The 25,926-nt window shown below is 40.8% G+C and overlaps 1 protein-coding gene across 2 annotated transcripts in view; it reads right to left on the bottom strand.

Annotated features, from left to right (window-relative positions):
• Window positions 1-2,730: 2,730 nt before the first annotated feature.
• Window positions 2,731-25,926, bottom strand: part of MYO3B (myosin IIIB) — a 503,395-nt gene continuing 480,199 nt past the window's right edge. For both annotated transcript variants that reach the window (XM_003254238.4, XM_003254240.4), the window contains 3 exons: window positions 5,474-5,580; window positions 5,055-5,101; window positions 2,731-4,225 (listed from right to left, as the gene is read on the bottom strand). In XM_003254238.4, the coding sequence (XP_003254286.2) occupies window positions 4,087-4,225; window positions 5,055-5,101; window positions 5,474-5,580 (293 nt within the window). In that variant the 3' untranslated portion in view covers window positions 2,731-4,086. The remainder of the gene's footprint in view (window positions 4,226-5,054; window positions 5,102-5,473; window positions 5,581-25,926) is intronic.

Here is a 25,926-nt window from a genome sequence, read left to right as displayed (position 1 = left end):
TTCTTGTTGAATTGATCCCTTTACCATTATGTAATGGCCTTCTTTGTCTCTTTTGATCTTTGTTGGTTTAAAGTCTATTTTATCAGAGACTAGGATTGCAACCCCTGCCTTTTTTTGTTTTCCATTTGCTTGATCTTCCTCCATCCCTTTATTTTGAGTCTATGTGTGTCTCTGCACGTGAGATGGCTTTCCTGAATACAGCACACTGTTGGGTCTTGACTCCTTATCCAGTTTGCCAGTCTGTGTCTTTTAATTGGAGCATTTAGCCCATTTACATTTAAAGTTAATATGGTTATGTGTGAATTTGATCCTGTCATTATGATGTTAGTTGGTTATTTTGCTCGTTAGTTGATGCAGTTTCTTCCTAGCCTCAATTGGCATGTTTTTGCAGGGGCTGGTACCAGTTGTTCCTTTCCATGTTTAGTGCTTCCTTCAGGAGCTCTTTTAGGGCAGGCCTGGTGGTGACAAAATCACTCAGCGTTTGCTTGTCTGTAAAGTATTTTATTTCTCCTTCACTTATGAAGCTTAGTTTGGCTGGATATGAAATTCTGGATTGAAAATTCTTTTCTTTAAGAATGTTGAATATCAGCCCCCACTCTCTTCTGGCTTGTAGAATTTCTGCTGAGAGATCAGCTGTTAGTCTGATGGGCTTCCCTTTGTGGGTAACCCGACCTTTCTCTCTGGCTGCCCTTAACATTTTTTCCTTCATTTCAACTTTGGTGAATCTGACAATTATGTGTCTTGGAGTTGCTCTTCTCGAGGAGTATCTTTGTGGCGTTCTCTGTATTTCTTGAATCTGAATGTTGGCCTGCCTTGCTAGATTGGGGAAGTTCTCCTGGATAATATCTTGCAGAGTGTTTTCCAACTTGGTTCCATTCTCCCCATCATTTTCAGGTAAACCAATCAGACGTAGGTTTGGTCTTTTCACATAGTCCCAAATTTCCTGGAAGCTTTGTTCATTTCTTTTTATTCTTTTTTCTCCAAACTTCCCTTCTCACTTCATTTCATTCATTTCATCTTCCATCACTGATACCCTTTCTTCCAGTTGATCGCATCGGCTACCGAGGCTTCTGCAATCTTCGCGTAGTTCTCGAAACTTGGCTTTCAGCTCCATCAGCTCCTTTAAGCCCTTCTCTTCATTGGTTATTCTAGTTATCCATTCGTCTAGTTTTTTTTCAAAGTTTTTAACTTCTTTGCTATTGTTTTGAATTTCCTCCTGTAGCTCGGAGTAGTTTGACCGTCTGATGCCTTCTTCTCTCAACTCGTCAAAGTCATTCTCCGCCCAGCTTTGTTCCGTTGCTGGTGAGGAACTGCATTCCTTTGGAGGAGGAGAGGTGCTCTGCTTTTTAGAGTTTTCAGTTTTTCTGCTGTTTTTTCCCCATCTTTGTGGTTTTATCTACTTTTGGTCTTTGAGGATGGTGATGTACAGATGGGTTTTTGGTGTGGATGTCCTTTCTGTTTGTTAGTTTTCCTTCTACCAGACAGGACCCTCAGCTGCAGGTCTGTTGGAGTTTGCTAGAGGTCACTCCAGACCCTGTTTGGCTGGGTGTCAGCAGTGGTGGCTGCAGAACAGCAGATTTTCGTGAGACTACAAATTCAGCTGTCTGATAGTTCCTCTGGAAGTTTTGTCTCAGAGGAGTACCTGGCCGAGTGAGGTGTCAGTCTGTCCCTACTGGGGGGTGTCTCCCAGTTAGGCTGCTCCGGGGTCAGGGACCCACTTTAGGAGGCAGACTGTCCGTTCTCAGATCTCCAGCTGCGTGCTGGGAGAACCACTACTCTCTTCAAAGCTGTCAGACAGGGACATTTAAGTCTGCAGAGGTTCCTGCTGAATTTTTGTCTGTGCCCTGCCCCCAGAAGTGGAGCCTGCAGAGGCAGGCAGGCCTCCTTGAGCTGTGGTGGGCTCCACCCAGTTCGAGCTTCCTGGCTGCTTTGTTTACCTAAGCAAGCCTGGGCAATGGCGGGCGCCCCTCCCCCAGCCTCACTGCCACCTTGCCGTTTGATCTCAGACTGCTGTGCTAGCAATCAGCGAGACTCCGTGGGCATAGGACCCTCCGAGCCAGGCGTGGGACACAATCTCCTGGTGTGCCGTTTTCCAAGCCCGTTGGAAAAGAGCAGTATTAGGGTGAGACTGACCTGATTTTCCAGGTGCCGTCTGTTACCCCTTTCTTTGACTAGGAAAGGGAACTCCCTGACCCTTTGCGCTTCCCGAGTGAGGCAATGCCTCTCCCTGCTTCGGCTCGTGCACAGTGCGCTTCACCGACTGTCCTGCACCCACTGTTTGGCACTCCCTAGTGAGATGAAACCGGTACCTCAAACGGAAATGCAGAAATCACCCGTCTTCTGTGTCGCTCAGACTGGGAGCTGTAGACTGGAGCTGTTCCTGTTTGGCCATCTTGGCTCCACCCCCAATTTGTGAGATCTTTAAATGCCTCATTTCATTATTTATCTTAATAAAAGGCCTATTAATGTGCTCCCTTTCAAAACTCTGATAACAAGATTTTCTTCAAGGTTATTTCTCTCAAAATTTAGGTATCTTCTTGCATACTATCTTTTTTTTTTTTTGAGACAGAGTCTTGCCCTGTCGCCCAGGCTGGAGTGCAGTGGTGCGCTCTCAGCTTACTGCAACCTCCGCCTCCCGGGTTCAAGTGATTCTCCTGCATCAGCCTCTTGAGTAGCTGGGATTACAGGCATGTGCCACCATGCCGGGCTAATTTTTGTGTTTTTTTTTTCTTTTTAGTAGAGACGGGGCTTCACCATGTTGGTCAGGCTGGTCTCAAACTCCTGACCCGTGATCCACCCATCTTGGCCTCCCAAAGTGCTGGGATTACAGGCCTGAGCCACTGCACCCGGCTTTTCTTGCATACTATCTACCACATATTTTAGAGTAAGAAAAATATTAACAACATCTGTTCTAGAGAAATGGTCTTATAGGGCTTCTTTGTTTTCGATTACATCACACAGCATTTTGTCATGTTTTATATACAGTAGGTGCTCAAAAAAGTTTGTCATATTGAATCATATTGAGTATTATATTATCTAACATCATTACAATAGAATTAGCCCAAACTTGAGTGAAAAATCAGAGGTTATAGTGTACGAAAAGTGACTAATCATATGTAACATACAATTGAAAGTCACATTCCTGTCAGATACGCTTGTGTAACTTAGTTAAGTTTCTCCATGTATTCTGCGTTCACTAGATATCCCCTCTACCAGGCCCTGTGCTAGGCTCTGTGCACACAAAGATGGACAAGATCAGGTCCTTCCACTGTAGCCACTAATAGCCTCATGGAGTTATTTGACCAGTGAATGGAGAGTTACAGAATAATGTGACCTGGACTTTCCCTGTCACCACAGTGACAGGTCCAAACTTTCCCTCTCATTCCTTTCTTTTCATTACTAAAGTAGTGTGGTTGTCTTGGCGAGGTGAAATAAAGAGACAGAGGCTTTCTCAGCATAATAACTAACAAGAGAGGAGTTATTTGCCTTGTAGAAAGAATCTGAAAGATTTAGGCCTATCTGCCTAAACACAGGCAATTATCCTGTTCTAGGAGATCTTGGGGCCAATCCTCCAGGATGGGGCACTCAGCAATGGAGCCCTGACTCTGGGGGAGGTGGGAGTGATAGAAGAGCCCAGCAAACATGGGAGGGTGGAGAAGAGTGCAGGAAAGGAACTCCTAGGTCTCCACTGGGGCAGATTCTGAATGGATTGAAAAGTAAGTTGATAGGAAAAATCAAGAAATACTATCAGTGTCCATGATTAGACTGGGGTGAGACTGTTATCTTCCTAGACACTGGGGGCATGAATGACTGTTTATACTGTTGTAAAGGTGTTCTCAGTGTCCCACAGGGCCCCATGGGATGAGAAAGGAAGGGAGCGCCCAGCTCAGGCTGCACAACAGATGTGGGAGAGTGGTAGAGATATGATAAGATGTTTTGGAATCTGCAAGTTGTTCAGTAAGGTTCAGGCATGGACCATATGTCCAAAGAAGCTGACCCCACATCAGTGCTTTCTTATGCAATGACAGACAGTCGATTACCATGAATGTTCCTACTCTGGACAGATTTGGGGTTAGGAAGTACAATTCAATGTTGAGCAAAAGAGTCTCCTTTTGAGGATGAAGAACAAAAGGAAGGGTGGGCTGAGTTGTTCTCCTCAGGGATACAGTCCACTGCTGACAGAGATTTGTAATATTCATCTTCCCCATCAAGTACTTTGATTTGGCTGCAACAAAGAAAACAACAGGATTTTCAACAAAAAAGAAAACAAATGTTACAATCATCACTGGGGCAGCTAAACTCATGTGAGTAGCTGGAACAGGGTTGGCATCCAACACTGGAGGGGAAGGACAGCTCCTAGGTAGGTCAGGGTCTCCCAGTACAGAGGTACCAGGGTCTGATCTACAAAGCCCTTCACCTTTGGGTCATGCACTGATAATGGGTCCAGTTTTGTGGTGTCTGGAAGTTGTGGTCATATTGCAACTTGATTTATGGGATTGAACTCTCTGTCTCCATCTGGTTCCCTCTAGATGAGAAAGTTTTCCTCCTGACCTCCCCCAGTTCTCCAATTATTACCATTATGTACTTCATTGCTATTCTCAATTGAGATGCTAACAATCAAATGAATGACAAATTCCTTACTATCCTCTGTCTAACCAGTTGGGCATGTTTCTCTTTGTCCATGTTTTAAGGCCCAGGGGTAGGATAATGTGGAGGAAGTGGCCTATTTGTACTTCGCAGAGTGCTCTTATTTGTGGAAGGAGAGTTTTATATAACCCACTACATGTCTCTAATTATGAAGAAAGTACAATTCCCTGGAATAATTATGAGAAATAACATTTGCCCTTAGGTGACAATTTCAACCTTTTTGGACAGAATAGATTCAAGTTTTGTATACTTGCTACTGTGACAAGTAATTTCCAATTTCAGTAAGAGTGGCAATATCTGGATTGCACAGTTTTAGAAGCCTCTCTGGAAAGTTTTGCATTTTCTGTAATATCACAAAGGACCCCTTCTGTTTACAGTTGCTTAGAACCAAGAAGACAGATATTTACCCAAGTTTTCTTGGCTTCCTCTTGCTCCCTTGATATTCTAGAGTTCCCTGTGGAGAGGGCCAAGAACACACAGTCAAAGCAAAGCAGCAAGTCGTTAATTTTTAATTCAAAGTGATTTTGTGGTGAATGCAAGCAGATGCTGATAATATCAGAAGTCACAGCATAATTTTTTTGATCAAAGGGCTCAAGTGAGCCTGATGAAGCATGCATCTTGCTCGTCTTTGATAAACCACATCAATTATTCACCGTGAAGGCAGACATCCTGACATGAAAGCAACAGATAAAGAGCCTAAGCACATGTTCAAGACGAGAGCATGAGGGTGGGGGTGGGGCTGCAGGGGCTGGAACAGGTAGTAATAACAGAATTATTAACTGGAAACAAAGCCAGTGAAACAGCTTTATGGCCACTTTGAACTCACATTTAACTGGTTATAGTACATGGTGTCCTCAGGGCTACTCAGCATTTTGGGCTGCTGACATCGTCGGCGAGGTGTTCGATGCTTCTGTGCGAGACCATTTTCTGAACCTGAAAAAGATAGCAAAACTTGGCTGTAAACTGTCCCAGTTGTGGGGAAAATTAAGTGAAAACTGGCTCTTCACATAAATGCACTTAGTAGAAACTGTGTCCTATTTTAATGGGCATATTAAAAGCTTTACTAATAGTAGGAGAAATGCCATCCTAAAAAATACACACAGATTGCTAAGTGTAAACAAGGGCCACTGTCTGTAACTTTGCATTCAGCTTTCTCATCTGAATCAGCGGTCCAGGGTGACAGAAAGCAAGTTGCTGTTTCCACATTGGTGAAGTATAAGTTGGTGGTCAGCGTTTATAGAGTAGGGTGCCCTTAGTGGGATGACTATGTTAGGACAACCAAAGTAATCTGGGATTGTTTGCACCACATCCTGCGGTGAGAGTTCAAAAACATCTGGAGCACACATACTCTTGGGGAGATGAGAAGCAAACCTTTTGGTGGGATACATTTTGTGGGGGGGGAAATGGCTTGAGCTAAAATTTACTGAAATGCTTTGAACAACACCACTGATGCATGCAGTCTCTGGAGGTAGTGTAAAAGAGAAGGAGAAAGGATGATTGCATGATTACATGAAGCAGTCTCTCCATTTGTCCTGATTTCAGAACCCTGGACCAAGGGTGCACTGGAGATTAAGAAACCACGAGTCAGAAGAAGTCATAATTCATGGCTGGGCACAGTGGATCACGCCTGTAATCCCAGCACTTTGGGAGGCCGAGGCGGGTGGATCACGAGGTCAGGAGTTCGAGACCACCCTAGCCAACATGGTGAAACCCCGTCTCTACTAAAAATACAAAAATTAGCTGGGTGTGGAGGTGCACACCTGTGATCCCAGCTACTCGGGAGGCTGAGACAGGAGAATAGCTTGAACCCGGGAGGCGGAAGTTGCAGTGAGCCAAGATCGTGCCACTGCACTCCAGCCTGGGCGACAGAGTGAGACTCTATCTCAAAAAAAAAAAAAAAAAAAAAAAAAGTCATAATTCATTTCCCTTCCAAGCAAATGATTTTATGGATCTACTGTCCTTTTGGCTCTATATCTTTATCAGGATTCAGCAGTTCTAATTTCTTGGCAACACACACACACACACACACACACACACACACACACACTCCATCATAGAATATTGTCCATGAATGTTGTTGTTTAGAGAAAAGCTATCACTATCCTGGAGGACAGAGTGTTTATTATAAACTATTCATTAAAAAGAGTTGGGAATTTTACTTGGAATCATACTTTAACTTCACCAGAGATTTCCATGATTTAAAAAAATTCTGGGGGAATTTTTAAAGTAGAGAGTGACTTAGCAAGGTCCATTATTAATAGCAAAATATTTGTTCCCTAAATATAAAGTTTTGTATCTTGATTTTTCTTGAATTGGGACATATCTATATTTGGACAAGACTATCAGAGCCCAGCCTGGCCAACGTGGTGAAACCCCGTCTCTACTAAAAATACAAAAATTAGCTGGGCGTGGTGGCGGGCGCCTGTAATCCCAGCTGCTTGAGAGGCTGAGGCAGGAGAATCACTTGAACCCGGGAGGCAGAGGTTGCAGTGAGCCGAGATTGCGCCCCTACACTCCAGCCTGGGTGACAGAGTGAGATTCTGTCCCAAAAAAAAAAAAAAAAAAAGACTATCAGATCCATCCATTCTAAATACCCATTTTTTTTTTTAGAAGAGAAACTGAGGCCCATAAAATTGAATGGCTCATCTCAGATCAAGTGGCCAGGTGGGTACCCAACCCTAGATTTCTTACTTCTTGTTCCAATAGGTTTTTTTTTTTTTTTTTTTACACTATAGCATATGGTCCTTTTTTTTTTTTTTCTGAGATAGTCTCGCTGTTGCCCAGGCTAGAGTGCAGTGGTGTGATCTCGGCTCACTGCAATTTCTGCCTCCCAGGTTCAAGCTATTCTCCTGCCTCAGCCTCCCAAGTAGCTGGGCTTACAGGTGTGCAACACCACGCCCAGCAAATTTTTGTATTTTTTGTAGAGATGGGGTTTCATCATGTTGGCCAGGCTGGTCTCGAACTCCTAGCCTCAAGTGATCTGCCCTCCTTGGCCTCCTAAAGTGCTGGGATTACAGGCGTGAGCCACCGTGCCCAGCTTATAGGATATTGCCTAAGAAGAAACATTTTTTAAAGCCAAATGTCTAAGTAAAAGTAAGCTCAATGAAAAAAATATATAATAGATGATATATTATATTTTATATATAACATATTTATATATAATACATATCATATATATTATATATTTTATATATATCATTTATAAATAATATATAATATATTTTATATATAATTTATATATATTTATATATATTTTATATATAACATATGAAATATATAAATATCTATATATTTCATATGTTATATAGAATATTATAAATATATAAATATATTCTATATATAATATAAATATATTATATATTTTTATATAATATATTTATATTATATAATATATAAATATATATTTAAATATGTATATTTATTATATAATATATTCTATATAATATAGATAATATAAATTTTATATATATTTTATATATACATATTTTTTGAGACAGAGTCTCATTCTGTTGCCCAGACTAGAGTGCAGTGGCACAATCTCAGCTCATTGTAGCCTCCGCCTCAAGCGATGATCCTGCCTTAGCCTCCTAGGTAGCTAACATTACAGGCAGACACCACTACCCCCGGCTAATTTTTTTTATTTATTTTTATTTTTTATTTTATTTTATTTTTTTTTTGAGACGGAGTCTTGCTCTGTCCCCCAGGCTGGAGTGCAGTGGTGCGATCTCGGCTCACTGCAAGCTCCGCCCGCCGGGTTCACGCCATTCTCCTGCCTCAGCCTCCCGAGTAGCTGGGACTACAGGCGCCTGCCAACACGCCCAGCTAATTTTTTGTATTTTTAGTAGAGACGGGGTTTCACCATGTTAGCCAGGATGGTCTCGATCTCCTGACCTCGTGATCTGCCCGCCTTGGCCTCCCAAAGTGCTGGGATTACAGGCTTGAGCGACTGCGCCCGGCCTGTATTTTTAATAGAGATGGGGTTTCATCATGTTGCCCAGCCTGGTTTCGAACTCCTGACCTCAAGTGATCTGCCCACCTCAGCCTCCCAAAGTGCTGAGATTACAGGCATGAGCCACCATGTCCGGCCTCAATGAAAACATATTAATTAGCCTAGCAAAACAATGTTACTTGCAGAAGGTCCAACAGCCTTAACAGACATTCTCATCCACCTCTTCATGATCACTGTGCAGAGCACAGGAATCTAGCCTGTTGTGCTGGCAAAGTCCTCAGAACACAAAAAACACAGCGCTTCTTTCTGATGGTTCCAACATACATCCTCCTTGTTTGCTTTGTGAAGTCCATACTCTGCAATATGGTAGAATGTGAAGCTGTGAGTCCCTTTTGTGTCATCTCCTTTCTGATTTATAGATGAATGAACAGAAGTGTCCTTAGGTCAGGCTGCTGGTGTGAAGTATGCTCTGGAGGTCTGACATCCACTCTCCCTTAGACTTTCTAATACGGCAGGAATCCGTCCATGGTAACTCAAAAGACTGATCTTAAGAAGTTTTTGGGTTCAACTAGAGTTCAGCGTAGTTCAGCTGGACTTCATATTTATATAGTGTTTACATTTTATCAGAGGTTTTTATTTATATTGTCTCAACTGGTAATGCTTTATATATGATAAGATTTGCAACTTTTGTTCTTGACGAACTTGCTGTTTCATTGGCTTTTATTTTTTTCCTGATTCTTATAAGGAATTAAGTTATTGGATAGAATGTTCTTAATTTTAGTATTTCTCCCAGTACTTAAAAACAACTGTTGGTGTCTAATCTTTTGGTTTCTACACTATACTAGAATCTGGTATAAGCTAGTTATCTGATTTAGCATCAAATTTTAATTTTCATTATTTTGAGTTTAATTTTTCCATATTTCACAATGTTCTGCAAACAATGCTGTAACTTCCAGGTGCTTTGCCATTGGAAGAAATCTGAGTGTCACTGATATAATGATCCATTGTAAGCAACCACATAAATAATTGGGAAGTAGACCGTTATTTAATAAATGCTATTGGAACAATTTAATGGCAATATGCAAAAATACAACTTAAATACAGACATATTAACATTTATCCTATACACAGGGTACTTTGCTGGATTTTGTGGAAAATACAAAGAAGACAAAGTCCCTGTTTTCAATCTAGTAGAGGAGGCTGTCTTAAGATGTTAAGTGACTTCTTTAAAGTCGTTTAAGCTAGTGCTGTTGGACTCAAATTGTTTAGTTTTTAAAATTCTAAATCCTTTACTCTTCTCAGTATATTTCTTGATTCTCACAGGCCACAATAAATTCTAGATGAGAGTTTTAAACATTCTCCAAAAAACTTTAGAAATAAATGAAATAGACTATCTCAGCTGTGTAAGATGTTAGTGACACGCATGTGTTTAATTATATTAAAGTAAAACGTTCCATATGATGGACAGTAACAAAACTAAGATGAAAGGAAGTACAACAGAAAGATAAAAACAATTAAAAGATATATACCCATAAAAGTTACATCCATAATGTGGAAAGGCTGAGGCAAGAGACAGAGAAATATAGTTAGAAAATGAGATACTGAAAAATGTTGAATTATCCTGACAAACAGCTTCAATTTAACAATTACTACTGCTTCTCTATGAATTCATACACCATAAGGTTAAAAGACAATGTGGGAGGGGCCCCAGAGAAACAGGAGAATCCACAGGTTCCCTGCCTCCTGAAGTGCAACTTGGCGATAAACAGAGCTGGCCGGGCACGGTGGCTCACGCCTGTAATCCCAACACTTTGGGAGGCCTGGGTGAGCAGATTGCTTGAGCTCAGGAGTTCGAGAGCAGCCCAGGCAACATGGCGAAGCGCCACCTCTACAAAAAATTAGCCAGGCATGTTGGCATGTACCTATGGTCCCAACTACTCTGGAGGCTGAGAAAGGAGGATCCCTTGAGTTCAGGAGGCAGGGGTTGCAGTGAGCGGAGATCGTGCCTCTGCACTCCAGCCTGGGTAATAGAGTGACACTTGGTCTTCAAAAACAAAAAAACAAAAACAGAAAAAACCCCCAGAACTAAGCAACTTGTTCCAAAGAGTACGTTGCAATGAAGTAAACCAAAAGAAGAAAACCCCAATTTGTATGAAGACAGACAGACATAACCTTTTTTTTTTTTTTTTTTTTTTTTTTTTTTGAGACGGAGTTTCACTCTTGTTGCCCAGGCTGGAATGCAATGGCGCGATCTCAGCTCACCGCAACCTCCGCCTCCCAGGTTCAAGTGATTCTCCTTCCTCAGCCTCCCTAGTAGCTGGGATTACAGGCATATGCCACCATGCCTGGCTAATTTTGTATTTTTAGTAGAGAAGGGGTTTCTCCATGTTGGTCAGGCTGGTCTTGAACTCCCGACCTCAGGTGATCCGCCTGCCTCGGTCTCCGTAAGTGCTGGGATTACAGGCATGAGCCACTGCGCCTGGCCATAACACTTTTTATAGCAGTAAAAAAGCTAGAAACATGATACATATTTAATAATCGAGAAGAAATTAACTCAGATATAAAAATTGTTTCATATCTTGAGTCACTGACAAAGCAGTGACAAATGTGTATGATGTTGACAGAAGAAAATTCAAAACTTGGAAAAAGAAGTAAAATACAAAATAACATATAGCACATTGACTAAATCTATGCATGTATGTGCATTGAGAAGTTTATCATAATTTTTCCCTAGAAAATTTAAATATTAAAAAATCAATAAGGCACATAGTACCAAAATTGTTAGTTCTTTGCATATATGAAGAAAGTATAACCAAAAAAGGCTAAATTTGTAAGTGGCAGAGTAAAAACTTGAACCTTGTCTTTTGGCTTTTGTGCCAGTTTGCATTAAGGTATAAAACAATATGGTTATCAGATAGTTACCTAGTTTGTTTGATTAGTTTATGTAGAGAAACTGGGCAACTCAAGTTTGAACATTCACTTTTTTTTTTTTTTTTTGTGACGGAGTCTTGCTCTGTCACCCAGGCTGGAGTGCAGTGGCACGATCTCAGCTCACTGCAAACTCCACCACCAGGGTTCAAGTGATTCTGCTCCCTCAGTCTCCTGAGTAGCTGGGATTACAGGCGCCCACCACTGTGCCTGGCTAATTTTTTGTATTTTTAGTAGAGGTGGGATTTCACCATGTTGGCCAGGCTGGTCTCGAACTCCTGACCTAAAGCAATCCACCTGCCTTGGCTTTCTAAAGTGTTGGGATTACAGGCGTGAGCCACTGCGCCCGGCCTGAATATTCACATTAGAATGTGAGTTTTTACCTGGAGGACCACAATGCTCATATTCTCAAAGTGGCTCATTTCTACCTCGCATAGATGCCTGTGAGACAAATCAAACTGTCCACTTTGTCGTACATTGGCAACTACCTCCTTACTGTGCTTTTAAAGGTATATTATGTTATGAATACCAGTTTGCATTTAACATAGGTCTCTTTTCAAGAATCTTTGCACCTCCCCCAATCCCCTGCCCTGCACCTTCTGATTTTATATTTGAGACCTTTAACACATCTTTCTCTTCTGAATTGTTATAGAACTTTATAATAAACTGGAGCTAAATCTGTCAGAAAATGAAAGAAATCTGGATAGCATTTCAGGAGCACTGGCAAATGCATACTCCTTACTTCCTAATCCCAAACTGTCACACTGTGGCTGCACATGTACCCAAGCCCTTGCTGAGAGACAAATAGCTGAATTCAGTCAATCTGTCACATAATTTCAAACAACTGGTTTGTAAATTTAATTTTTCTTTTCTCTTTATTGAACATGCCGGTATACTCAAGCTAGGGTTGCCAGATAAAATGGAGGACACGGCCGGGTGCAGTGGCTCACGCCTCTACTTCCAGCACTTTGGGAGGTGGGCTGATGGCCTGAGGTCAGGAGTTCGAAACCAGCCTGGCCAACATGGTGAAACCCTGTCTCTACTTAAAATACAAAAATTAGCTGTGTGTGGTGGTATGCACCTGTAATTCCAGCTATTGGGGAGGCTGAAGCAGGAGTATCACTTGAACCCGGGAGGCAGAGGTTGCAGTGAGCCGAGATCGCATCATTGCACTCCAGCCTGGGGGACAAGACTGAGACTTCGTCTCAAAAAAAAAAAAAAAAAAAGACACACAGTTAGATAGATTCGAATTTCAGGCAAACAACCAATAATTCTTTATTACATCCATGAAATATTTAAGACATATTAAAAATGATTGGTTATTTGAGATTCAAATCTAGCTGAATGTACTGCATTTTTATTTGTTAAATCTGGCAACCCTAATTCATGCACAGTTGTAAGTCACAAATGAGGCTTTTGTCGTCTTCCAAGGTTTCAGAGATGAAGAAGAAAATGTCTTCTTCTACTCCATTTGACTTGCTGAGTTGCAGCTATTTTGGCTACACATGCCCCCTCCTACACTGTCCTCTAAAACGTAATGTTTCAGTTTTCATCACCTGCTACAGATATGCCAGTTCTGGTAAATTTCCTAGCAATATTGAAGGAAGGGAAGGACAACTGCAAGGAAGGGCAGGAAGGGGCGTGCAGCCCACGTATTCCCCAGCTTGGTGGGGCAGAATGGGTTCTTGGCTCCTGAGGAACGGGCAGGAGCACAGGGGTCCTGGAAAGAAAGGGAGAGAATATCCTGGGAGAGCCATAGTCCCTGGCACCCTCCTGTGGTCCTTCATCAGGTATGGATACTTTCTGAGCAGTGTCATTGCTGATCTGATTGCCATTTTGTGGATGAGGCGTTCTCAGGTTCATCTGCCAAATGAAACATCCCCTTTAAGCAAACAGAGTGTTCAGTGTTCTAGATTTACAGATGGCAAATCCTATATGAGGTTATAAGCTATACCCCGGGGCATTTAAATAGGATTAGAGTTGTGCAATTAATTTACAGAGCTCTGCCACCTCTGTGCATAAAGGGAGGTGTGTCACTCCTCTAACCAAGGTTCTCAGGGCATTTGGAGGTGACAATAACCCAGCTGTCAGCTAGACAATCTTTCTCCTCAATGAGGGTTGACCACGTGCATGGTACTCCAGTGGATACTCCTATGAAATAGCTTCTGAAGACATGACCTGTCTTTTCTGGCTCTGTGTTGCTTCCCCTAACCATTTCATTTTTATATAGCAACTCTTGTTTTGCAAAGTACTTTTTGTTTACTTCGTCTCATTTTAGGAAGGCCAAATAACCCTAAAGAGATAACAGAAGCATAGTGAGACTAAGAGATTATACAGTTAGAGGCAAAGCCCAAATGAGAATTCAGGTTTTTGAAGTCCAACTGAGAGTATTTTTTTTAACATGATACCAGTTGTTCAACTTTTAAAATACTAATGCCTGGGTCAAAGCCTGGACATCGATTTTTTTTAATCTCTTTAGGTGGTTCTATTGTGTAGTCAGGGTTAAGAACCATTGTGCCTGACCATATTAAATCTTTCCTTCCCAATAAGAACCATATCAGCAGAAAGTCTACCAATAATCTACATCACCTTAAAAATGAAGAAATGTATTGTAATCCCCTTGTCCCTAATATGCCTTGAGGCATGGACTATTTCAGGAATGCTCAGAGCCTAACAGATCCTCAGGTTACTGGAGACAGGGAAGTATGCCCTGGTAGCTCAGATTTCCAAATTTAAGTCATGTCATGGAGGATAATTCTCTGTGGTCTGGCTCCTTGCTTTTCTATCTGAGAGGTCTGAGGCTCAAGGAGCTTGGGTCCCTAAGCTATAACTCAAGATTCTTGATTCAAAATCCCAGGGCCTAGGTCATGGCCCCTATTATGATGTTTGTACTTTTGCTGAGATATTTTCATAAGTTTTCACTTCACCAAGTCTAACTTCAGGAGGAACTAAGGAATTCAGTGGGCTTTTGTAAAACACATACACACACAACCAGAAAGAGAGATTTTCTCCTGGGGTGCGTGTAATTCAGATCCTGCTTTTTAAGATGAAAGGAAAGCTACAAATTTTCCCACTTGCCATGTTATGTCATGAACAATCTTCTTCAAAATTGCAAAACTGCTACAAAGAAAACATCCCTGAGTTAAATTAGTGCCTGTGGAAGATGCTGGGGTTATAAATTGTCTATGTGGAATTTTCTACTTATTAAGGAGGTGGCAATAATTTCCCCTGAAACGAATAGCTCAGAGCCTGGCACACTCTCAACAAATGATGAATGAATGAAGAATGAATGAATGAGTGAATGAGTGAATACTGACTATTCACCATTCTCATTAAGATCTCTTCCATCTATGTGGCCTATTCTTTGGTTCTCAGACTGTTAATTGGGATGTTTTTGTCCAGGCTTCCAATAGGAAGAGGGTGTTTCCTATCCTGGGATACCTCTGGGGAAACTGTCCAGAGGCGTTTCAAAGAGGTAGATGAAATCAGTCTCTAAAAACAAAGTTCCTTAGTATTTTTTATTACTGTCCTTTCAATATCTTTATAGGAATATGTATTTTTTTAACTAAAAAATTCATTTATTCATTTAATTTGGGTTATGGCTCCCTGCCCCCCCACTTAACAATAAAGTCATAAATATTCCCATTCTATTAGGCAACTTTTAAAATAGTATGTTTCTTTTAGAGTTACTTTTTGAAAAGGTAATAAATGAACCTAATGTTCAAATAAGTTAAGCAGTGAAAAGTTTCTTTTTTCCACACCCGATGTCATTCCCACAATAGCAGTAACTGCTGAGACAAGTTTTCAGAGATATCTGTCTTCCAGAGATAGGTTAAATGGCATCGTTTCTAATGGTTGCATGGTATTTCATTTTATGGATGAATCATGATTAATTTATACAATTTCCTATTTTGGGCATAGAAGTTGTTTCCAATGTTTTTCTATAATAACAGTGTTTTGAGGAGCATACTCATAGTTTGGTGTTTGACAAATGCTCCTTATTCCTTAGGATAAATTTCTAAAAGAAGAATTACTGGCCAAAGGTATGCATATTTTAAAAACTTATGATTTGTTTTTTTCAATTGCCATCCAGAAATTGTGCAGCAAAATACACTTTTGCCACCTGTACCTATATTACCCATTTAAGCAGGCCCTCACCAGCATGAGATGGTTCTTAAGAAAAAGTCTGACAATTTAATAGGTGCAAAAATAACACCTCATTTGTGTTTCTATTTGCATGTCATTGATTATTTGAAAAGGGTGAATGTTCCCTACCCTCCCAGTTTATTAGCCATTTGTGTTTCAGGATTCCCCTTCAGTTGGAAACAGCGGCAAAGTTCACAGGTCGTGGGTGGATGTAAAGTGGATGGAACAGGTTGTTGTCAGTCTATTGGAGTAGGATGGTAGATGAGCAGTCCCCTTGGCTAACAGGTGTGGGTATGCCTATTTTAAAAATTAGCATGTCGTAGGGGAATATTTCTCAAACTTTTGTCACATATCTACCTCTTAGGCATTTTTTACTTTATTCACCTGTACTACTATTTAATATTTTTAAAATTCAACTGATTTTTTTTTTTTGCTTAAATACATTTCTTTAAAACTGGAACTTTATTCACCACTGTAAATGAAAAACCAGTGTCATTTGCCGTATATAGAAGTGAACTATATAGTAAATACAGTGAAAATGAAATGGTATCATCACGCTTGTGCTAGATTCCATTTCCTATAGAAGGTTCTGGGTTTCTTAAAAGGCTTGTTAAAAGGAGAGATGAGTAAATGTGAGAGGAATTTAAGACATACTAGCACCACTAAGACTTTCTCCTTAAAGTAATCTGGAGGATTTAAATTGAGAATTGAAAAAGTAATTTTATTTTACATAAGAAATTATGTAAAAGAATTATGTTATTTAATGCCACATCCATACGTCATCAAAAGTCAACTTGGTGACCACCAGTGGCCCATGTCCCACATTTTGAGAAACATGTGTTGGGGTGGGAATCTGAAGTCAGAAAAACTGGAGTATGATAACCACCTCAGCACTTATTAGAGGCCTTCACTTGGGAATGATGACCCCTTCCTTATAGGGTTGTAGTGAGAATGACAGATAATATATGAAAAGATAAAACATGGTGCCAGAGGCATTAGCAGGTGCTGCGAAGGGGCTGCTGTATTTCTTGTTATACTGGAGTGGTTCTCCACCCTGGATGCATATTAGAATCATCTGAAGGGCTTTTTAAAAATACAGATACCATGACCTCACCCCTGGAGATCCTAATTTAATTGGTCAGGGGTAGGGTTTTGGCATTGTTACTTGTTTAAAACAAAGTTCCTCCTCCTTCCCAGTGATTTTAATTTGTAGCCAGTGTTGGAAAAACCATGGACTTAACCTTTTCCTAAGAGCTTAGATCAATTCTGCAGATTAGCTATCTGCCATTTTGAAAAGGTGGCATAGGCTCAGGGAAGTATTCACCGGACAAAAGGAATTCTGGATGGGGGAAGCTCTAGGCACCATCAGGCATTTGCTTTGTGCTGGAAGCTGCATCAAATGGCTTGAGCCCAAAGCAGACATAAGGGCTCCTTATTTCCCTGAACACTGGGAAAATCATTTCTCTTATTCCAAGAGAACAATTTTGCTGACCATGGAAATACTATCTCTGGTTTCCAGAGGTACAATGCTGTGCAGTGCTCTTCTGGAGGTTGTAGTATGAAGAAATGACAAAGCCAAAATGGCATTCTGACCTAGGGAGACTCTCTTTAAAGCAAAACATAAATGTAGGGCAAAAACTCTGCGGTCTCAGGAGGATTGGATCCAGGCGAAAATGTTTAAAAGGCAAACGTTTAGAATCAGTTATACAGCTTCAGCAATGGTTTGCCATTGGCTTGCTGTCTTTTTGTTTTGCTTTGTGTAGTGCTCAGAATATCTGCATCATGTAGCATCTTTCTATTTTTAGGAGTCTTTAAACTCCTTTATTCTGAGGCCCCAGAATATTCTCATCCACCACGTGCTTTCACGTGGAGATGACTGACTTCATCTTTGACAATGGCAGTTCCCTAACCTTGATCCAGCACAGGAGCAGGAATTAAGGTGAAAATGGCCACCCAAACTGCACCCAGTGGGAGAACAGCATTAACTCAGCTTTTAAAAAAGTGTCAACCTGGAAAATCCAAGACCTAGATCTGATGCTTAGTGGACCCACAATGCCAGGCAGCAGTCTGGGAGATGTCACTTCTGGAGCTTCTAATGAGATGCAAATCACCTAGTGAACTACTGGGGAGCTGGGAAACAATGTCCTGGGTAAAAGCAGATAAAAATGGAATGAAAGAATTTCTTTGAAGATTGGAACGACATTTTAAGTGCTTGCGGATATGGGACACCAGATAGTGTTGGTTTTACTAAGCTAATTGTGACGGGGTCTTTGATTCCCTGCAGCAGGGGACCCTGGGGCACTCATCCCCAGCTCTGCCTCACTCTTTGAGGAGCTAGTTCCAGTTCTACTGTGAGTGTGCAAGGGGCTGATCAGCTGTAGCATAACCAGCACTGGACATGGGGGATCAGAAGACCCGGGCACACACAGTTCAAGTTCTGACACATATTGGTATGTGATCTTAAGTGAATCCCTTACCCCTCTGCTGCCATGTTTTATGTGTAAAATGATAAAGAGGGTGTGGACTGAGGTAGTAATTTTTAATGGAGGACATTGGTGTGGCAAATTACACATGTTCTGGCCTGAAGACTCTGAGCTGCTCTCCTTGGAGTCACATTCTTTCCCAGTGTGTGAACATCTGTGTGCAGTGAGAGACATGCCTGATAGGGATCTGTTGCCTGAAGCCGGTGTGAAGGCAGGAAAAGGGTAAGAACCATTAGCCCAGAGGCCCTTTAAAGTCCCTTCCAACTTTAAGATGATATAACTCCAGAGTAATCGCCACTTAACCTCTTGGAGCCTCATCTGTGAAACTGACATAAATGCTTTTGCTTTTCAGCTTGTTGGAATTTAAAGACGACCAATCAAAATGCATTTAGGCTTCAAAGGAAAAAGTTCTCCATAAATACACCAGAATTTCATTCTAACATGATTCATTCATTCAAAGAGCAAACCTGCACAAGGTAGGTTCCTCTGAACCACTTTCTGGGTCATTTGGTTACTGATGGGATAAAGGACATCATTAAAACCTCACCTCAGACTTTGCCCAGCTGTGAGCAAAACCTGCAGTGTATAGATTAATATTGCACAGATGTACAAATACCCACCCAGGTCCATAAATTATAAAATATTTTTACACATAGAGAGGGCAGTCATTAGTATGAGTGACACGATTTGGGGGAGGTTATATCTACAAATGTCTGGCAGGTGTGTGTGTGTGTGTGTGTGTGTGTGTGTGAGAGAGAGAGAGAGAGAGAGACATTGAGTAGAAATAGAAAAGAATGTGAGTAGTAGACCAAAATAAAATCACAAATATAATTTTTATCTTGCACTTAATAAGATGTAAAAATGAAATCAATGAAGTATTAGTGGTGGGAAATTAAGTTGTGATTCTTTCAGTCTGAATATTCAAAAAAGCCAAGAAAATAGTAAGTATCTGAGAGAAGCAAAGATTAAATAGAAAGGTATGGTTTGGTTATTTTCCTAATTTGTGCTGAATTTTGGAACAAATTTCTTAAGTACATTATAAAATCGATTTGGTCCAACTATCCAGTAAACATTAAGACATTTATACAAGTAGGGCAGCACAAAGCTTTCAGTTCTCTGCTCCAATCAAGAATTTAAATTTCAGTTCTTCAGGGTCACAGAGAACTACCAAATTTCTTTGCCTTGTTTTACAATCCAATATGAGATTAGTAAAAATCCGTTATGGAAAAAATGCATAACATAATGACTTCTCATGCCCTCCCTGACCTGAGGAGGTTGCAAGAGATCTGAATTTCTCCACTGGACTCAAGATTTCTCAACAAATTAGCATCAGCAGCTTCCTGCCCCCACCCCTTTTAAATATCCCTATACTCAGGCGGGGCACGGTGGCTCACACCTGTAATCCCAGCACTTTGGGAGGCCGAGACGGGTGGATCACTTGAGGCCAGGAGTTTGAGACCAGCCTGTCCAACATAGCGAAACCTTATCTCTACTAAAAATACAAAAAATTAGCTGGGCCTGGTGGCGTATGCCTGTAATCCCAGCTACTCAGGAGGGTGAGGCAGGAGAACTGCTTGAGCCCAGGAGGCAGAGGTTGCAGTGAGCCAAGATCAGGCCACTGCACTCCAGCCTGGGTGGCAGAGTAATACTCCATCTCAAAAAAAAAAAAAAAACCCTGCACTCTGAGTGACCTACCTGATGAGTATGGCTATAAGCACCTTCCTGTATGTCATAAAAAACAAACTAAGCTTAACCAAAGTAAATGGTTACAGCTGTTGCTAACAAAGCTGAGAAATGGGTATCTCCTGTGTTATACAAGTGATATTTGGGCCTTGACAAGGAAATTTATTACACACACACACACACACACACACACACGCAGGCACAAAAGCAAATGCTTTGGCCATGAAGTTCGACCAAACTAAAAGATAGTTCCAGTGCAATGTAATTTTGAGTTTCCAAATGAACATATTTCAGGAGGCTCATATCAGTGGTCCTCAGCTCTTGACCCCTGAAGGAAACATTCTTTCAGGGACTTGGTTGTCTTGGTTTAGTCAAATAAAATATTAACAATCAGAAACCCAGCAGCATTTATCTGACAATATAGAGAAAATCATGTTAACATGAGCTCTCCACTGGAATGATCTTGGACATCCGTGATGGCACCGGGAAACGCGCCACCAGCTCTGAAAGCGTGGGAGGCTCTGGCTGACTTGGCACCTTCCCACTTCCAGCTCTCGTGGCCGCTCATCCTGCATGATATGGGGACCCAGCAGAGAGGGGTTAAATGGGTTGAGAAGCCAGTCCAGCCAGGGGTCATTAGCAATCAAGGACCAGCATTAAAAGGCAGCAGGAGACTAAGGGTCTCTGACAGGCTTGGCTTCAGGCACCATCTGGAAGGAAAGAGGCTGTCAAAGCTGGATTAAAAAAAAAAAAACTTCATGGAGATCTTTTCAATAACATAACACAAACAGTTATGTTATTTCCAACGTGGTGCCTTACTTGGAAGTTAGGTTACTTTCAAAGTGCTCTGTTTTTGAGAGTAGGGCCAGGCAGTCACATTTCTAGGCCTGTTTCTGGCCATGATGAACCAGTTATTGGCACCTGTGTTGGGACCAGCCCAAGACCAAGTGCATGGCCAACAAACTCTTATACTTTGATAGTGGCAAGAGATCGTAACACATATGCTTCATAATAAGGTAACTGGAATATGTCAGATCTAAAGTATGGGGCACAGCTCATATCCAATAATGCATTAATCGTATTCCACACAATACGATCTGTGACTAAAAAGAAAAAAACAGACAACTTTGCTTAACCTGTGTTCAAGTTGATCATCTAAGTTGTGATTTTTGACATAACTTAAAGAATTCTAAAACAAGCCTGGGTTCACTTTCTAAGGTAATTTGTACAAGGAAATGGCAGTCAGGGGTTTTGCATATTATATATACGTGGTTAACAACTTGGTTTACATTATTGATTAAATTCATTTTCTCTCTTTTTTAGACCTTTGGATATCTCCTCCTCCTTCCCCTTATCTATAAATATGTAAGAAAGAAAACATGTTTAAAATACAGTATTTTATTTCTTTTGATCACAGATTAGAGAACAGAGATGCCCTATAATGTGATCTTTAAGAGATATTACAAAGCTTCCAATCTCACTGTGAGGATCATTAATATATACATATATTTTATTATACTTTAAGTTCTAGGGTACATGTGCACAATGTGCAGGTTTGTTACATATGTATCCATGTGCCATGTTGGTTTGCTGCACCCATTAACTCGTCATTTACATTAGGTATATCTCCTAATGCTGTCCCTCCCCCCTCCCCCCACCCCACGACAGGTTCCGGGGTATGATGTACCCCACCCTGTGTCCAAGTGTTCTCATTGTTCAATTTCTACCTATGAGTGAGAACATGCAGTGTTTGGTTTCTGTCCTTGAGATAGTTTGGTTAGAATGATGGTTTCCAGCTTCATCCATGTCCCTACAAAGGACATGAACTCATCATTTTTTATGGCTGCATAGTATTCCATGGTGTATATGTGCCACATTTTCTTAATCTAGTCTATCATTGATGGATATTTGGGTTGGTTCCAACTCTTTGATATTGTGAATAATGCCACAATAAACATACGTGTGCATGTGTCTTTATAGTAGCATGATTTATAATCCTTTGGGTATATACCCAGTAATGTGATCCCTGGGTCAAATGGTATTTCCAGTTCTAGATCCTTGAGAAATCACCACACTATCTTCCACAATGGTTGAACTAATTTGCACTCCCAACAACAGTGTAAAAGTGGTCCTATATTTCCACATCCTCTCCAGCACCTGTTGTTTCCTGACTTTTTAATAATTGCCATTCTAACTGGTGTGAGATGGTATCTCATTGTGGTTTTGATTTGCATTTCTCTGATGGCCAGTGATGATGAGCATTTTTTCATGTGTCTGTTGGCTGCATAAATGTCTTCTTTTGAAAAGTGTCTGTTTATATCCTTTGCCCACTTTTTGATGGGGTTGTTTGATTTTTTCTTGTAAATTTGTTTGAGTTCTTTGTAGATTCTGGATTTCAGCCCTTTGTCAGATGGGTAGATTGCAAAAATTTTCTCCCATTCTGTAGGTTACCTGTTTACTCTGATGGTAGTTTCTTTTGCTGTGCAGAAGCTCTTTAGTTTAATTACATCCCATTTTCTATTTTGGCTTTTGTTGCCATTGCTTTTGGTGTTTTAGACATGAAGTACTTGCAAATGCCTATGTCCTGAAAGGTATTGCCTAGGTTTTCTTCTAGGGTTTTTATGGTTTTAGGTCTAACATTTAAGTCTTTAATCTGTCTTGAATTAATTTTTGTATAAGGTGTAAGGAAGGGATCCAGTTTCAGCTTTCTACATATGGCTAGCCAGTTTTCCCAACACCATTTATTAAATAGGGAATCCTTTCCCCATTCCTTGTTTTTATCAGGTTTGTCAAAGATCAGATGGTTGTAGATGTGTGGTGTTATATCTGAGGCCTCTGTTCATTTCCATTGGTCTATATTTCTGTTTTGGTACCAGTACCATGCTATTTTGGTTACTATAGCCTTGTAGTATAGTTTAAAGTCAGGTAGTGCGATGCTTCCAGCTTTGTTCTTTTGGCTTAGGATTGACTTGGCAATGCGGGCTCTTTCTTGGTTCCATATGAACTTTAGTTTTTTCCAATTCTGTGAAGAAAGTCATTGGTAGCTTGATGGGGATGGCATTGAATCTATAAATTACCTTGGGCAGTATGGCCATTTTCACGATACTGATTCTTCCTATCCATGAGCATGGAATGTTTTTCCATTTGTTTGTATCCTCTTTCATTTCATTGAGCAATGGTTTGTAGTTCTCCTTGAAGAGGTCCTTCACATCCCTTGTAAGCTGGATTCCTAGGTATTTTATTCTCTTTGAAGCAATTGTGAATGGGAGTTCACTCATGATTTGGCTCTCTGTTTGTCTGTTATTGGTATATAAGAATGCTTGCGATTTTTGCACATTGATTTTGTATCCTGAGACTTTGCTGAAGTTGCTTATTAGCTTAAGGAGATTTTGGGCTGAGGCGATGAGGTTTTCTAAATATACAATCATCTGCAAACAGGGACAATTTGACTTCCTCTTTTCCTAACTGAATACCCTTTATTTCTTTCTCCTGCTTCATTGCCCTGGCCAGAACTTCCAACACTATGTAGGATAGGAGTGGTGAGAGAGGGCATCCCTGTCTTGTGCCAGTTTTCAAAGGGAATGCTTCCAGTTTTTGCCCATTCAGTATGATACTGGCTATGGGTTTATCATAAATAGCTCTTATTATTTTTGAGATGTGTTCTTTAAATACCTAGTTTATTGAGAGTTTTTAGCATGAAGGGCTGTTGAATTATATCCAAGGCCTTTTCTGCATCTATTGAGATAATCATGTGGTTTTTTTCTTTGGTTCTGTTTATATGATGGATTACGTTTACTGATTTGCGTATGTTGAACCAGCCATGCATCCAGGCATGAATTCAAATTAATTTTGGTGGATAAGCTTTTTGATGTGCTGCTGGATTTGGTTTGCCAGTATTTTATTGAGGATTTCGCATCGATGTTCATCAGGGATATTGGTCTAAAATTCTCCTTTTTGGTTGTGTCTCTGCCAGCCTTTGGTATCAGGATGATGCTGGCCTCATAAAATGAGTTAGGGAGGATTCCCTCTTTTTCTATTGATTGGAATAGTTTCAAAAGGAATGGTACCAGCTCCTCTTTGTACCTCTGGTAGAATTCGGCTGTGAATCTGTCTGGCCCTGGACTTTTTTTGGTTGGTAGGTAGGCTATTAATTATTGCCTCAATTTCAGAGCCTGTTATTGGTCTATTAAGCAATTCAACATTTTCCTGGATTAGTCTTGGGAGGGGTTATACGTGTCAAGGAATTTATCCATTTCTTCTAGATTTTCTAGTTTATTTGCATAGAGGTGCTTATAGTATTCTCTGATGGTAGTTTGTATTTCTGTGGGATTGGTGGTGATATCCCCTTTATCATTTTTTATTGTGTCTATTTGATTCTTCTCTCTTTTCTTCTTTATTAGTATTGCTAGTGGTCTATCAATTTTGTTGATCTTTTCAAAAAACCAGCTCCTGGATTCATTGGTTTTTTTGAAGGGTTTTTTGTGTCTCTATCTCCTTCAGTTCTCCTCTGATCTTAGTTATTTCTTGCCTTCTGCTAGCTTTTGAATGTGTTTGCTCTTGCTTCTCTAGTTCTTTTAATTGTGATGTTAGGGTGTCAATTTCAGATCTTTCCTGCTTTCTCTTGTGGGCATTTAGTGCTATAAATTTCCCTCTACACACTGCTTTAAATGTGTCCCAGAGATTCTAATATGTTGTGTCTTCATTCTCATTGGTTTCAAAGAACATCTTTATTTCTGCCTTCATTTTGTTATTTACCCAGTAGTCAGTCAGGAGCAGGTTGTTCCGTTTCCATGTAGTTGTGCGGTTTTGAGTTTCTTAATCCTGAGTTCTAATTTGATTACACTGTGGTCTGAGAGACAGTTTGTTATGATTTCTGTTCTTTTACATTAGCTGAAGAGTGCTTTACTTCCAACTATGTGGTCAACTTTGGAATAAGTGCAATGTGGTGCTGAAAAGAATGTATATTCTGCTGATCTGGGGTGGAGAGTTCTGTAGATGTCTATTAGGTCTGCTTGGTGCAGAGCTGAGTTCAAGTCCTGGATATCTGTGTTAATCTTCTGTCTCATTGATCTGTCTAATGTTGTCAGTGGGGTGTTAAAGTCTCCCATTATTATTGTGTGGGAGTCTAAGTCTCCTTGTGGGTCTCTCAGGACTTGCTTTATGAATCTGGGTGCTCCTGTATATATTTAGGATAGTTAGCTCTTATTGTTGGAATGATCACTTTACCATTATGTAGTGGTCTTCGTTCTCTCTTTTGATCTTTGTTGGTTTAAAGTCTGTTTTATCAGAGAGTAGGATCACACCCCCTGCTTTTTTTTTTTTGCTTTCCATTTGCTTGGTAGATCTTCCTCCATCCCTGTATTTTGAGCCTATGGTGTGTCTCTGCACGTGAGATGGGTTTCCTGAATAGAGCACACTGATGGGTCTTGACTCTTCATCCAATTTGCCAGTCTGTGTCTTTTAATTGGGGCATTTAGCCCATTTACATTTAAGGTTAATATTGTTGTGTGTGAGTTTGATCCTGTCAGTATGATGTTAGCTGGTTATTTTGCCCGTTAGTTGATGCAGTTTCTTCCCAGCATCGATGGTCTTTACAATTTGGCATGTTTTTGCAGTGGCTGGTACCGGTGTTCCTTTCCATGTTTAGTGCTTCCTTCAGAAGCTGTCATAGGCCAGGCCTGGTGGTGACAGAATCTCTCAGCATTTGCTTTTCTGTAAAGGATTTTTATTTCTCCTTCACTTATGAAGCTTAGTTTGGCAGGATATGAAATTCTCGGTTGAAAATTCATTTCTTTTTTTTTTTTTTTTTTTTTGAGACGGAGTCTCGCTGTTGCCCAGGCTGGAGTGCAGTGGCACGATCTCAGCTCACCACAAGCTCCGCCTCCCGGGTTCACGCCATTCTCCTGCCTCAGCCTCCTGAGTAGCTGGGACTACAGGCGCCTGCCACCGTGTCCAGCTAATTTTTTAATATTTTTAGTAGAGATGGGGTTTCACCATGGTCTTGATCTCCTGACCTCGTGATCCACTCGCCTCGGCCTCCCAAAGTGCTGGGATTACAGGCCTGAGCCACCATGCCCAGCCTTGAAAATT

Source organism: Nomascus leucogenys, chromosome 22a (assembly GCF_006542625.1).
Source record: "Nomascus leucogenys isolate Asia chromosome 22a, Asia_NLE_v1, whole genome shotgun sequence".
NCBI classification, from domain to species: Eukaryota; Metazoa; Chordata; class Mammalia; order Primates; family Hylobatidae; genus Nomascus; species Nomascus leucogenys.
This window is presented reverse-complemented; position numbering and strand designations above follow the sequence as displayed.